At 39.3% G+C, this 13,907-nt stretch overlaps 1 protein-coding gene across 3 annotated transcripts in view; it reads right to left on the reverse strand.

Moving 5' to 3' along the window:
• The window catches only part of LMBR1 (limb development membrane protein 1), a 54,235-nt gene that overhangs the window by 17,568 nt on the left and 22,760 nt on the right, over positions 1 to 13,907 (reverse strand). For 2 of the 3 annotated variants that reach the window (XM_088521157.1, XM_088521170.1), the window contains one exon: positions 117 to 243. The exons of the other annotated variant lie outside the window; for it this stretch is intronic. In XM_088521157.1, coding sequence (XP_088377283.1) covers positions 117 to 243 — 127 coding nt within the window. The remainder of the gene's footprint in view (positions 1 to 116; positions 244 to 13,907) is intronic. 3 annotated transcript variants of the gene reach the window in all.

Below are 13,907 nucleotides of genomic sequence, written 5' to 3' on the forward strand. Positions count from 1 at the left end.
CATTGGATATAAGCCGATACGTTTGCCTCAACCTCTGCAGAACTGGCACAGAATTTACCAGAACTTTTAATTAAAAACATCCACTTTCATAATGAAACAAGCTCCAAATGCCATACCATACAACGACTCCATACTGGCAGCATCATTGTCTATAAGAGCTGAAGCAACCCATACGATTCCAAGGATAAGCAGCGCAAGCAGAATAAGCATTACGAGAGTTTCCAAAATGCGGGCTCTGATCCCCTGCGGGCACAAGAGGGGAGAGGGAGGCAACAGCACAGAACTTTGAAATCAAATAGTTTCATACATAAGAAAAACAAAAATACCTACACCTTATACTGACATAGATATCATGCTTTTTCTATGTGAATATATAATGCACACAAAATTCATTCCTCTGGGTGCATAAAAAAGGGAAGTACTTATAGCTTTATAGCACCCAGATTGCGTTTTACCCTTAAAACCATAGAAAAGTGTTTTAAATTACACATGCCTCACAATCCTCATTAATCTCATTATTCCATAAAATATTCTTTATAATGCATGATTTTGCTCAAGCATTTTTAAAAGATGGATTACTTTTCTAATACTTCCAGCAAAGAAAGTGGATTAGCAAATTTTTATCTATAATTCCAATCAAGGGAATGGAAAGCCAATTATGGCAAATAGCCAAATAGCCCAGCGAGCATTAAACCCTGCATAGGTGCAAGGCACCAATCTACTTAAAATAGCTGGAGCTGCTTCTGCGCCGCTCCTCACAGTCTAGAGAGCCCTCAAGCGTATGGTTAGAGAACTGCTCACCGCATACAACCACCTATAGGTGCCCATCTATACACACACACACACACACACACACAGGTGCTCTGGGAGGAACGGAGCAGGCCTCGCCGCGGGCACAGAAATCGCAGCTCTGTGAGGTTACGCTCCAGCACTTGCTCGCTAGTCTGAAAACGCCACAGACAGCACAGTGCTACAATCACAGATCTAAATATATCCAGTGTTGCACAAAAACGCATTTGTCACTGACTAGGCTCCTAACATACTTGGGACACAACACTTCCATGAAAGCCTCCAACACCAAACTTAGGTTTATGCAGACAAGATACCTATTTGTTCCCAGGATGTATTTCATATGCAATAAGCATGGCTCAGAGGTTGCTGTTTTTCTTTTTAAACATCGCAGCCAATTTTCAGCCTTTCATGAGTTAATTTGAAGGTGAGCTAAGTCAAATATATACATATTTGAAGATTAAAGACTTTAAATAGTTCCACGTTAAGAGTTTTGAACTTAAGCAATAAGTTATCAAGAAGCAACCAGACTACCGACCAATCCTTGTTGTTTAAAATTACAGATTTCTCACGGATTTCAGAAAGAGCTATATAAAATTTGGTGATCTGACCTTAAAAGGTATATACGTGTAGCTTTAACAAATTTTACTTTATCTGGCATCTGTTCTTCTGTTCATGTAAGCTGAAGAAGCACTGATATCCAGCCTTTGCTTTATGATGAACAAAACCCACAAAATTAAAAGAATATAGAACCATTCAAGGAGGCAGGCGGAGTTCTGCCCAAGCTTTCCAAAACCCCTGATGTCTCCTTCCCTCTCCCGGGCAGAGGGAAACATGGATCTGCTACCTGGCCTTGTGGAAGACCAGGCCCCAAAAAGGGGATTCCCACTTCCCGCCTACTGCAAACATGAAGCCTCAGAGAGGCTGAGATTTGTTCCAGTTTGGTAATGGCAGATCCTTCCTGGCAAAGCCGGAAGGAATTTCCTTTCACGCAGAGCCTGGAATATCGGATGCGCTTCCGCAATATGAAGAGCAGAATAACTGTCATGAAGGAGAAACTACCCTGCAATGAAGACTGCCAAATATATGTAATTTTCCCCCCAACGTTTACTGAAGATTGTTCGAGGAAAACAGGTAAGATTAGTAAAAGTAAATAATATCTTCCCAGAAGAGAGAGAAAACCACAGCAAGTCCTGTGAGGAAACCACTGCACTGGTCTGAAAGGATTCCCCACTCAAACTCTAGGAAAACAAAGTCACCTGCCTGGTGACTCTTCCCAAGGTACAATTTGGTTTGAAAACTACTGTAATTAACCCCATCACCAGAAAATTAAATCAGTCTTTTGTTCTCAAGGGCTAAAACCATCATCACACACAGGACATCAACAATATGGAAGAGTCTCATGTTCGCACTGAAAAGCGGGACCAACTGCTCGCTCCAAGGGAAGGCCCGTTTTGCGCTGCACAGACCTCTGAACAAATACAGTTCCTACACTGATGATCCTCTAAAGAACAGTATTTGTAAAACTTCACCGGAGTGACCCTTCGGAAAGTCTGGGATAAGCACGAACAGTTACCTGGTAATTGGCCAGGTCCCTTTTTTTAGAACAAAAATAAGCAATTAATCTCAATTAGGCATCCACAAGAGTGTGTCCTGTTAAAACATTAGTGTTTCAGATGTATCTGTCCACACTCACATACGTTAGCATACCTGTCAAATAATGCTACCTGCAACCTATAGTTCCTCCTTTCAGAGGACTGCTGTGGAGCAAGCTTCAGGACACCCCTCCTCAATTTTGTTATTTGTTGAAGGTGGGATTTTTTTTTTGCTTTGGTACTTTCACATAGTTCTGCCTCCTAAGTTTCAAGTGAGAGCGTTATGATCACTAACATCACTAATTGAGAATGGGGCAAAAACTGCATTCCTGACAGAGAGAAAAATCAGTTCAAGCAAGAGCTGCATAACACTGCATTTTATTTCAGTAAAGGTAACGCTACGCAAACCATCCTTGAAACTCATCACTAAATTCTCTGCTTTCTGAGCAAAATCATCTATGCCAATTTTTCGTTTTGGCCTAGAAGTTCTTTCAGACATTTCATTTTTCCTCTCCCCCACTGTCCTACTATGTTACTCAGACTTCTTAGACAGAAGAAATGTCATGGCCCATTTTCTGTCGAGGATATTGGCACTTCTCTTTCACCCAAAACTTGCTGCACTTTTTGAAGTTGTTAAACCTTCACAGTGACTTGAGGTTAAGAGCACTAAATTCAGTGCTCTTAAGTACTAACTCTAGGGCTGTTGTTGGAGTGCAGACTATCTAAAACAAGAGATTTCACATCAGAGTGTACAGAGTGCCTCAGTATAGAATTTATCTACACTGAGAAGTGACCTTCTCACTGAAGGAACACTTAATTTACACATAACAATCATTAATTTTATCAAAAGACAACAAGAGTCTTGTCTAAAACTGGACACTTCAAACCAGCTTGTAAGAGTACATTTATTCTTAATATTCCATCTACATCCTGACTCAAGGACAGGGTTAATAAATGAGTCAAATATGGAAAAATGTGCAGCATATATGACAAACTGCTTCAATTTAGCATTCCAACTACACAAGGAAAACCAGTCACACAGCACCAGTTCTTGAAGCCAAAAAGAGTGATTGCATTTGAATCATTTGAATGCATTTGAAATTGTTTCATGAGCTCCTACTCATCGCTGCTTAACATGCCTATGGAAAATAAACTTATTACAAGGAAGAGGAATGTTAAGATTCATCAAATTTTTAGCTTTCCATATTGCTTTCAAAAAAAAGAAAATGAAGTTGTCCAATTCTATATTCATTTAGCCTTCTCCTTTCCTAGTGATTCTGACCAGTAAGACCAAGGAAAGTGATCGGTACAAAAACAGCCAATTTAAATCATGATTTTCAGAAAGTTGTTTCTAAGTCGCAACTTAGAAATATGCAACCGATAATGCAAAGGCCAACTCATTCCTATGGTGTCCTTAGTTTTGTTTTTAACATCATTTAATCATTTTGCTTGTAACAATTTTATGCATTATTTAATGCAGTTCAACCTCCATTTCAGAAGGAATAATTTACTACCAAAGCAAGCGTGGATTACACAGTAAAGAGCTAAGAGGATATTTGCACAATGAAAATAAAGGCTCTATTTTGTATTTACTCTGTATTCTAGCATTTATAAAAGAAGTCAAAAGATGCACACTGAAACATGTTATAAATAACCTTATACAGCTCATGAAAAGAGGTGCACCGACAGCAACCTTGACATTGCTATCAGTTCAAATAAACCCCAGCTTAGTTCAGCATTAACCACGCAGCCCTGAGTGCTGCTCCCATGCTGTAACCTTCCCAGCTGGACCACCACCACAGCCGTTAATGAAATAGGCTAAAAGGAAGAAGAAAGGGAGCATAAGTTCTGCTGAGGTATGGTGATGATCCCAAGAGAAAGAAGAATGGCTAGGAAGGTTTTATTGCACATGCTGTATTTTCAGCATGATAACCTGTACCGCTGCACTACTTCTATTAGCAATCAGGTCTAGGGATTAAATCACTCGCCTCCTCTAGGCCAATTAGCTGTGCTGGAGAAAGGCCACAGCACCATTCTACAATTTTTAGCCTCTTATAAACATTAGATATTCAGGGAAAGAAATAAAACAAAACCAAAAAAAAAACAAACAAACAAAAAGGTGTAATTGAGCTTGAAGCTACTTCTTTCCATTCCTCACTTCCTTTTATGTCAGTGTGGCACTTCCTCACACCCGTGTTGCTGTATATAGAGATATGGCTGTGACTTCACCTTACATTTATGTGCACAAGTGAAGCACATAAGAGAAGTGAAGGAAGAGGACCTAGAAAAAAAAAAAAAACCTTTTGAAATAACTCAGCTGGAATAAAACCTGGGAGTGGAAAGCCCATTTGTTGTTCAGGATGACTAGAAACCCCAGATCAGTAACTGGGACACACAGGCCTCAAAGTAAGTGGAGGAAGAGAATATGGACCCTGGTTTCTTCCTCAGGTACTGCAGGCAGGTCTCAAAAAGCAAGCGTGAGGTGCACAGAAAAGATTCAACAGAGACGGCGTTCAGGAGTGCTCCTCATGGCTGCAGGTGCTGCCCCTGAGCCCCAGGGATCTGCAGAGAACAGCAAAGGCTGTAACACGTTAGAAAAGGAGAAACACGAAGTGGCAGTGAAATAGAGTGAAAGGACAAAGAATAGCAATAGTGTGAATTGAGAGGCTTACAAGTGCTAGGAAGAGTCACTCCATCTTTGGTATCTCAGCTGTATATATATTTCCTCTGTAGACACAAATCATTAGAGGAATTGTGTTGCTAGCACAGGTTTAAGTTAAGGCCATTCTTTAGGAAGAGTGAGCCACAATTTGGGGGACTAGTAGATTAGTAGACTAATTTTAGAGTTCTTATTCCCTAAGAAAACTGCCAAAACACATCACCGTTCACAACATGGCAAGCACATAAACTGATCTTTAGTAAGTGCTAAACAGGAAATCAAACTACATCAAACAGCCTGTAATTTCCTGAAGCGAGATTCGGGTTGTTGTTCCTGGGAGCGAGCTACCTGCGAGGCTCCGCGCGGGCCGGGACGCAGCCGCGCGGCATCGCCGGGCACCACGCACGGCCTCTCGCCAAGGCAGGGAGAGCACTGCTCGGTCAGCAGACACCTTTACAAACTAATTACTATAATCGGACAGAAAGAGCAAATAAACTGTTTAAGAAAACTGAGGGGAAAAAATGACATAGCCCTCCTTTCTCCCCACCCCCCAAAAACCACTTTTTTAAACTTCAAAGGAAGTTTCGCAAGCCAGACCCAGCAGCTCACCTGCATTTTTCCTTACAGCACATTGTCAAAATTTGCCTGGCTCTTTAAAGCCTGCGCTTAACTCAGTGAAATGTTTTGTTAAAGAAAAGACACTTAACGCATCAATCCCAGCAGCTTGGAACTTGCCACAAGCCCAGTTATATCTGTCATCTTCTGTGTACACTAATGAGGGAAGATATCAAAAACAAAAGATGAACAAAAAGAGCATTTCAGGCTTTCAAGGCATGCCTGCAAATAAAAGCTCTCCCAAGGACATGTTGGGAGGATCCTGCGGTTTGTAAGCCCTGGAGATGCCCGACTCTCAAATCAATTGCTGAGGCATTCAGGAGTTAACAGTGCTTAATCCTGAGCTACTTACACTGCTTGTAAAAGTGGGCCCAAGGGTTCCTGTTTCCAGAAATGCCAAGTTTTGGCAAAGAGATGTTTAAATTACTCTGAAAAGTGTTCTGACAAATTTTCAGTTCTGGAAGGCATCATCAAGAGTTTATCATACCTGTTTTCAGTTTTAATTGTAATGGGAAATAAGTCATCCTGAATAATAAATATTCAAAATACATTATAAAACCGTACTTGGCTAAAAAAGTTAATTCTTTAGGTGAAAAATCCAAAGGAAGTACAAATGGCAACCAAATTAACTGTCCTGAAGGGATGAAATATCACACAAGAAAGCCAAGATATAATTACCAAGAAAACCATTTCTCCTCTCAAGTAAATCTGTGTTAAATAACATTATTATTATTATGCCAACTACAACATATTATACTATATGCTTAGCACTAAGTGCGCTCATGCTTAACACCTAGAGGCCAGTTTTCAGTTTATTAGGGGACATATGTTTGGTGGCAGCTCTTTCAGCTTTCAGTGAGGGAGGTTTTCTGGTAACAGGGAAACACCAGAGCACCCACCCAGCAGTGGCACAACCGTGTGCCAGATCCACAGATTTTGAGCCTTCATGAAAGGGTGATTACATACAACCAAAGCAAATCAAGGCAGTCTTGTTTTTGCTAACCTTTGCTTTTCCAGTCGTGTTTCTAAACACACATACTGTTTTCCAAAAATGTAAGCATTAATCCACATCACAAGGATTTCAATACGAGATACATACAAATAGTATCTACCTTGAGTTTTATGTTTTAATTGATGAATTAGAGTAGAAAGATTTGCAATAAGTTAATTTCTATTTCTATAAAATGAAAAAAATCCTGGAGGAAAATAAAGAATGTCAACAAAGAAGCAAAAATTCTATTTTTGTGCCTCTTCCTCCTCCAGGGAAGAGAATTTTTCTGGACCACTTTCTGGCCATAGTGATATCACTGAAAAAGTTATTAGCTCCTATTAGTTTATACCAATGGTGCATTACCAAAATACACAATGCATGGATTTTTAGTTAACTTTACATTTTAATTTGGTGGCACACTGTACAGAAAAAGAACATATCAAAAAACACAGTATTCATAAAGAAAAATTAAAATGTGTTCCTCAAAAACAAAGTCCTAACAATGTTTCTATGGTGCTGAATATTTCAGCACAGTTCTGCTAAGGCATCTTGACCCTTGCAAGGTCTGCAAACATCCCTTTTTACACAATTCTCTGACCCATCAGAAAAGCCTGGGAAATGCTTCTGCCATGATAGCACATTTAAAATAAATATGAAGCCAATAGTTTGCATGTGAGAAAAAGGAGTCTTTGTAACTTCAAGATGTGTTCAATTAGATAATTTGACTGCAAATACATGTGCTAAGGGGAAGAGATAAATAACAACAATCAGGAAAAAATTTCTTTGCTCATGCAGAACCAAAGTTTACTGTATCTATTCTTACGCAGTCTTTCTTAAGCATAGCATCCTTTTTGGCCTATGGAAATTTAAAAAATTAAAAATAACATAACCATCATGCTGCATGGAAGAAGACTTCAAAGTTTATATACATTTCCTACACAAGGCGAATCTTAAATACAAACTCGCAAAGCTTTCTGAGCAAGTTATGCAATACAACTCCCATTTCTGTGCTGAGCCAACAGTGACTTTATTCCATTTTGGGCTTTAAAATCTCTAACTGCAAAGCAGCGGTTATAAAAGGCAGTAGCTGGATATCAGATCACCCTGCATCTTTTAGGATCATGTAATTAAGCTGATACGTAATTAGGCAGCAGTGTGGGTACAGCTGAACAAAGTCTTATAAACAGAGTTTGATGTGAAATATTAAAAATAATTTGTATGTGGAATTTATTAACATATAATGTAACTGAAATGAAGGTGAGGCTTGTAAATGTCATGAACTGGGTTCAAATCAGTTGATTTTATTTTCTGTAATATCTTTTCCCAAACTATTTCACGCAGTGGTTCCCATTCTGCTAGTGAAATGGAGGTAGAAATACTAATGAGAGTCAATAATCAGCAGGAAGAGGCAGTCGAAATCATTTATTGATACACTGTAATTAACTAAATCCAGAATTTTCAAAGAGAAACTGAGAATCAAGGAGGGGAAAAAAAAAAAGGGACGCTAAAAACAACAAAATCTTTCAGTATCAGCTAAGCACCACAAACCAACAGGCATGAGAGCAATGCAAATAACCCTATTTGTTAGTTTGTCTGCCACACTGGAAAATAAGTTTTGATCCAACTGAATTTAACTTTGGTAAGAGACCAAATAAGGTTCACTTAAAGTGACATTAAAGCCCTTGCTTTCAGGAATCTCCAAGATAAACAAAACAAATGGAGGACATGGCTCGCATAACCAGAGCACAGGACAAAAACATCTTTATTTAAGCAGACTGAAGAGGATGCCTATCCAAAAGGCAAGACTGGAATTGCTCAGTCTGCCAAAGCAAACGGAAGACTTCTTTGCTACGTCCCAGGAGAGTATCCCCACCGACGCAGTATGGAGTATCCTGGGACCTGGATTTGTGAAGCCTTCCCCTTGACACCACCGAACGCAGGTAACTCCCCGCATCACCGTAAGCTGCGCCCCGCGCAGACGAGCGCCCGAGCCAGCAGGACACCTCGGACAGGGAAGTTCCCAGTGCTCTGGCTCACTTTTGTTCCCAGAGCAAAGTTTCAGCATGGCAGTAGTGGCTGGGGGTGGGAAAGAAACTCGTTTCATTACTGTTATTACTGCTAAGTAAAAGGCTGTCAATCAAATCCATGCTGTGGACTTACAAGCTCCTTCCTGGCATTGCCCCTTCAGAGAGAGCAAGTGGAAGACATTCCAAGCCAAATAACCCCGAGTAAAGCTCTAAATACCAAACTTTTAAAAAACATTTCTATTAAAAGACTCAAATGAAAACTCACTGCTATCAATATTGAAATTTTCCTGATACGAAAGCCAGACATGCTTATATAAAATTACTCACTAACAGCAATGTGGAAGAGATTCACAGGGTATTTAATACAACTGCAGGATTATGGCAAAGCTTTTAGCAAGGAATTAGCAGAATTCCACTAAATACAAATAGAGCGGAGTTTTGTCCTGCCCAAAATGTGCGAGTTCAGAAATATGTAGGAGTGGGAGAGCACAGGAGCTGAGCACCGTGATTCCCTCCTGGCTCCGATGAAGAACTAACGCTCCGGAATTAGCTTCTCAAACCACGAGCAGTTCTGCTGATGACTTGACCTGCTCAAACACAGAAGTCTTTTAATACAGTTTCTCACTACATGGTAGTGAAGGAACAGTCAGAAAACCACGTTATGAAATAAAATTACATGCGTTGGGGACTTTCTTTGCACAGTAATTTTGCTCCAATATTACTAACAATCCTTTTTTTATTCCTGTAATTCTACTGATTTTTATAGCTCAAATGGATGAGTTGCACAAGAACACAGACCAGCTGGACACATTTTGCTTTTCTAGCCAAATGAAAAGTTAATCAAAAAAGCAGCCATAATCTCAACCACATGAGCTACACAAGGAGGCAGAATCCCTGCTCATCTATGAGACTGCAGGTACCACCGGGAGCTGTGAAGAGCTTATTGCCAAAAGCTAAGCAGTTACACAAGCAGTTAACCAGTTAATATTTTTAATGCATTTGGGGACCTGCAAATAAAGGGTCTGAAAAACCTTATAATTTTATCACATTTCAGACATTCTAACCAGTATGCAAAGCTTTCTCATCTTCCATTCATTCCATGAGTTCTTCTTGCATATAATATCAGAGGTGCCTAGACTGTCCTCTGTGTTTCAAATTAGAAAATATTCTGTATTTTGCTATGCACGTACTATTCCAGAGCCTCCAGAAGAAGCAGAAAGCATACTAAGAGCCAATATGTATGCTATTTTTAAACAAATGAAAAAAGTTTCCATGAATTTGAATGAATCTACCTTGGATCTACCTTTTATGTTAGGGAATACGTTGCAGGTTTGTATAACTGTCAGTTAAATATGCTTTTATTTTAGTGGAAGGCGGGAGGGAGTGGGAAGACAAGACTCTAATCCAGCTTCTTGCCAAATCAGAAATCCACAATTATCAGGATCTGCTTCTAAACAACAACAACAAAATCTAATAAATTTTAAGTGGTGTCATTTTAAATTATTCAAGTTTAAAGAACTGGACCTCGTATCTGAACTTAAGATGGTAGCTTATGTCAAAAAACCAAAACCAAACGGCTGCCTTTGATGTGACTGATTAAACAGCCTTTGTCTCTGGCATTACTAATGGAATGAGTAAATGGGTTGTAATATAATGTACAATTCGGTTACCTACTAGTAAACATTTCACTGAGATCAGAGCACTAAAGATTCAGTTCATGCCGAATGACTTTATAGACAAATAAATATGAGTTTAAATACCAAATAAACATACGCTGCTAGCAGGGTACCTCAGCACTACGTGGTGGGCCCTTTCTCATAGAGGCCTGTGGGTGCTGCAGGCAAAGGCAGAGGCAAGCACAAATGGGGAGCCAAATGCTGCTTCCACCCAAAGTTCAGGGTTCTGCGATGCTCCAACTCACTTGTCCAGAAAAATCAAGCAAGACAAATACAGATTCGTTTTTTTTTTTTTTTTTTAATTCAAGATAAGCTGATATTAGAAGTGATCTGCCTGTCCCCTTCCCTGGTATTACACTTTTCCTGTATCATGGAAACACTTCCCATGAAATGTATCTTGAGATTAGGAAAACAGTTCTTGAAAAAAACTGTTCAAAATTGATTTTTAAATGGATTTCTCTTGCATTGGCTTCAACACATGCTGAAAACCCTGTATTTTATAATATTCTACACTTGCAATCAATCCAGAGTTCTACTGGTACACACAGCAAAAACCCCAGAGAATTGCTTTATTTCTCCACACATCTCGCATCTACAGGAAAACACAGCATGTCCACATGGCTGCTTTACTCATTTTTTTTTAAATCTATTTATTGTTCATTGTGATGTTTAGTTACCTAGAATATAAAAACACTGCAAACTGCAACTAAGGGTGGAGGTTTCTAATGTGTTTTAAGTTCAGTCATCCTGACCAGGAAGAATCATCACTACTTTAATATATTAATATGTTGAGTAGCTGTAGCTAATGATCAATGTACAACAGCTTGTATTTTGGAAGAAAATAATAATAATTAAAAAAAAACACTTTAAAAGCACTAACAGCTGCATTTGGGCAAAGCTCTAACATTTCGCTTCATCCTGAGATTTTATTCATAAGACAGTTACAAACAAGTCACACCATAAAGAAAAAAAGGAAGGAGAAAACAAAAACAAAAAGCAAAACAAACAAACAAAGGCCGTCTTGGCCAGCAGAAACTGCTGTATTTCAATATTTGGAAGGGAACCCAGCTTTACCCATGGGGCTGAGCCGCAAGCGCTAACCCAGGCGGGACTCTGCAGACGCGGCAGCCAAACCTTCATACAGTAGCAAGCACCAAGCAATAAACTGTTCTGAACACTGGACCATTTCACCTGCCTTAAGTGTGTGGCTGAACTGCTACATTTTTAAGTGTGTTTTTCATTAAAAAAAGCCTCGCTGAGGATTTGGGGAGAAATATCAAGACAAGGCAAGCAAAGGGAGAGCCTAGTGACACGTAACAATAGCCAGTGAAATATTACTCTTATTTTCTGTAATAAACACCAAGATCAAAACATTATGCAAGTTAAATTTCCTTGAAAGGTTCCCAGCAGGAGTTTTCCTTTTGGTTTGTGCAGTACGCGATTTCCTCTCACCCACAAAAAACATACCAAGAATGTGCATGTGCCGCTAACACTAAGCAGCACTTCCTTAATCACTCATTTCCAACAATTTATGGATGATCAGTGGCAAAAACGAGCAAAAATAATGAAAGCATGCAATGAAAGCTCCTTGAGACAAACCGGCTTGGACTTCCTACTCAGTTCTGTGTCTCTTTAAGATGGGGGTCTGATACAAATTAGCCACTGGGAAAAAAAAAAGTCATCTGGTCATAAAATACAGTACAGGGTCACTTTTATGTAAGTTTGCCAAAAGGGACATAAACCAGGACAATTTCAAACTGTGACACAGGATAGAAGTATATTAAAAAAATCTTTGTTCCTCCTCCATTGTGCTGTCATGTTGCTCGGCTTTATAGACATTCCAAGCACCAGCTCTGGCCTCTTCGCTTCCACCTGGTCCACCTAATTAATTAAGCAAGGAAGTTACCTCAAATTTTTGTACTATTTGTTTTTATTATCATGCGCTCCTTTTGATGTTCCAGGAGTTAACCTCTTAATCCACAGACTCTGTGTGTTGTGTTCTGAACATTTTGGGATGTCTGGATAATTTGGATAATTGGTCAGGATGTTGCTGTCGCTCATGTTAAACTTTATGCCATGACTTCAGGTTCAAAGATCAGTATTAAGGTAAAATACTCCATAAAGCCTTTTTCAAAAGCTAAACTTGCACTTATGCAATACCTAGTTACACTAGTTTCTCATGGTGGTAAAACTCACTGGTTGTATTTTCTTACAGATTACTCCTGAACAACTTCATTTCTGTCAGCTTCAAACAAACACAGACTTTGGTTGAAGTTACATCTGCAGAAAGTATATTTAGGTTGCTATGCCTTTTCTTGACCTATCTCTTCAAAGATGCTTGCCTCCTCCCACAGCAGCATATACACTATTTTCTGTGCAGTCGATGCCCAACTGCAAATCCCAGAGTTTTCCTTTAGAGAGAACCAGTAAAAGATGAGGTCAGCTCTGATGCTAAGAAACATGATTGAGACCTTTGCTTCATAATTACAATAGAGAATTTGCGAAGGGCAAAAATGCAGAGCTGAAAACAGTATCTAAACAAATGTCTTTATGTACCCACTCTTCAAAGAAAGTGAAGAATTTTGAGATAAAAAAGGGCTTTAGTATCAATACAGGAGATGGACGTTATTCCAGACTACTCCAACACCTCAGTCAACAGCAGTGGCCAAGGCATCACATACCATAATGAACTCCAACTACTTCCATGTTCATGGAAAAACTCTAAGGCACACCTACACATACAAAAATGTGTGTATATGTCTGTGTGCGTATATATACACATATTATCTGTGTGCATGCACGTACACAGGTATACCAACCTTACTGTCTCTTACAGCTATTTTCCTGATAACAGAAGTCAGCCACTGCCATTCAACAGGAACAAACTGTACCAAGGAGGAGTATTTGGGCTCTTGAAAAGGGCACAGCTGACCCTTTAGGCTCAGAATGCCCTTTCTGCATTAGCATAGTGGTTTTAATTAAAAACTAGGCAGAGAGTGAGCTTGATTTTCAGGACAACACTGCATCCGTCTGCAGCAAGCGCCTGATTTCCGTACTTCTCTCCTCTGCACAATGTGCAAGTCCTTGGCTGTTTTAAACTGGTGCCCTGGGGAATCAAAAGGAGTCTATAAGAGGGGCCATGTGCCATTTAGAGAGTATACTAGCAACCAGGAAAAAAGCCATAGTAAACTGGGAGAGGGTTAATCAAACCCATTCAGATTCATGCAGCTTAAAAAGCAGGAGGAATACTTGTCCCTAAAAGAACATGGAAAAAAAAAAATGTTTCACAAAGCTCATAAAGCTAACCTATAAACTATCTCCAATACCAACAAGTTCATACTGTAGCAAATGGATTAAAAGCAATTTTGAGCATAATCTATGCTAAATACTCAAAACAACTTGAATTTTAGCACATCCAGGATAAAGACTGACATTATTGACAGGAGTTAAGCTCAGAGAAATCCATTTTTTTTTCAGTTGAATTCATTTTCAGAGCTGAATCTTTTATTCATTCGTTTTCAGTACTTAAAATCCAACCAGCAACTCTTACATGAG

The sequence above is a fragment of the Tinamus guttatus genome, unplaced genomic scaffold (genome assembly GCF_059628265.1).
Source record: "Tinamus guttatus ecotype Peru unplaced genomic scaffold, ASM5962826v1 Tinamus_guttatus_pri_ptg000006l, whole genome shotgun sequence".
Taxonomy (NCBI): Eukaryota; Metazoa; Chordata; class Aves; order Tinamiformes; family Tinamidae; genus Tinamus; species Tinamus guttatus.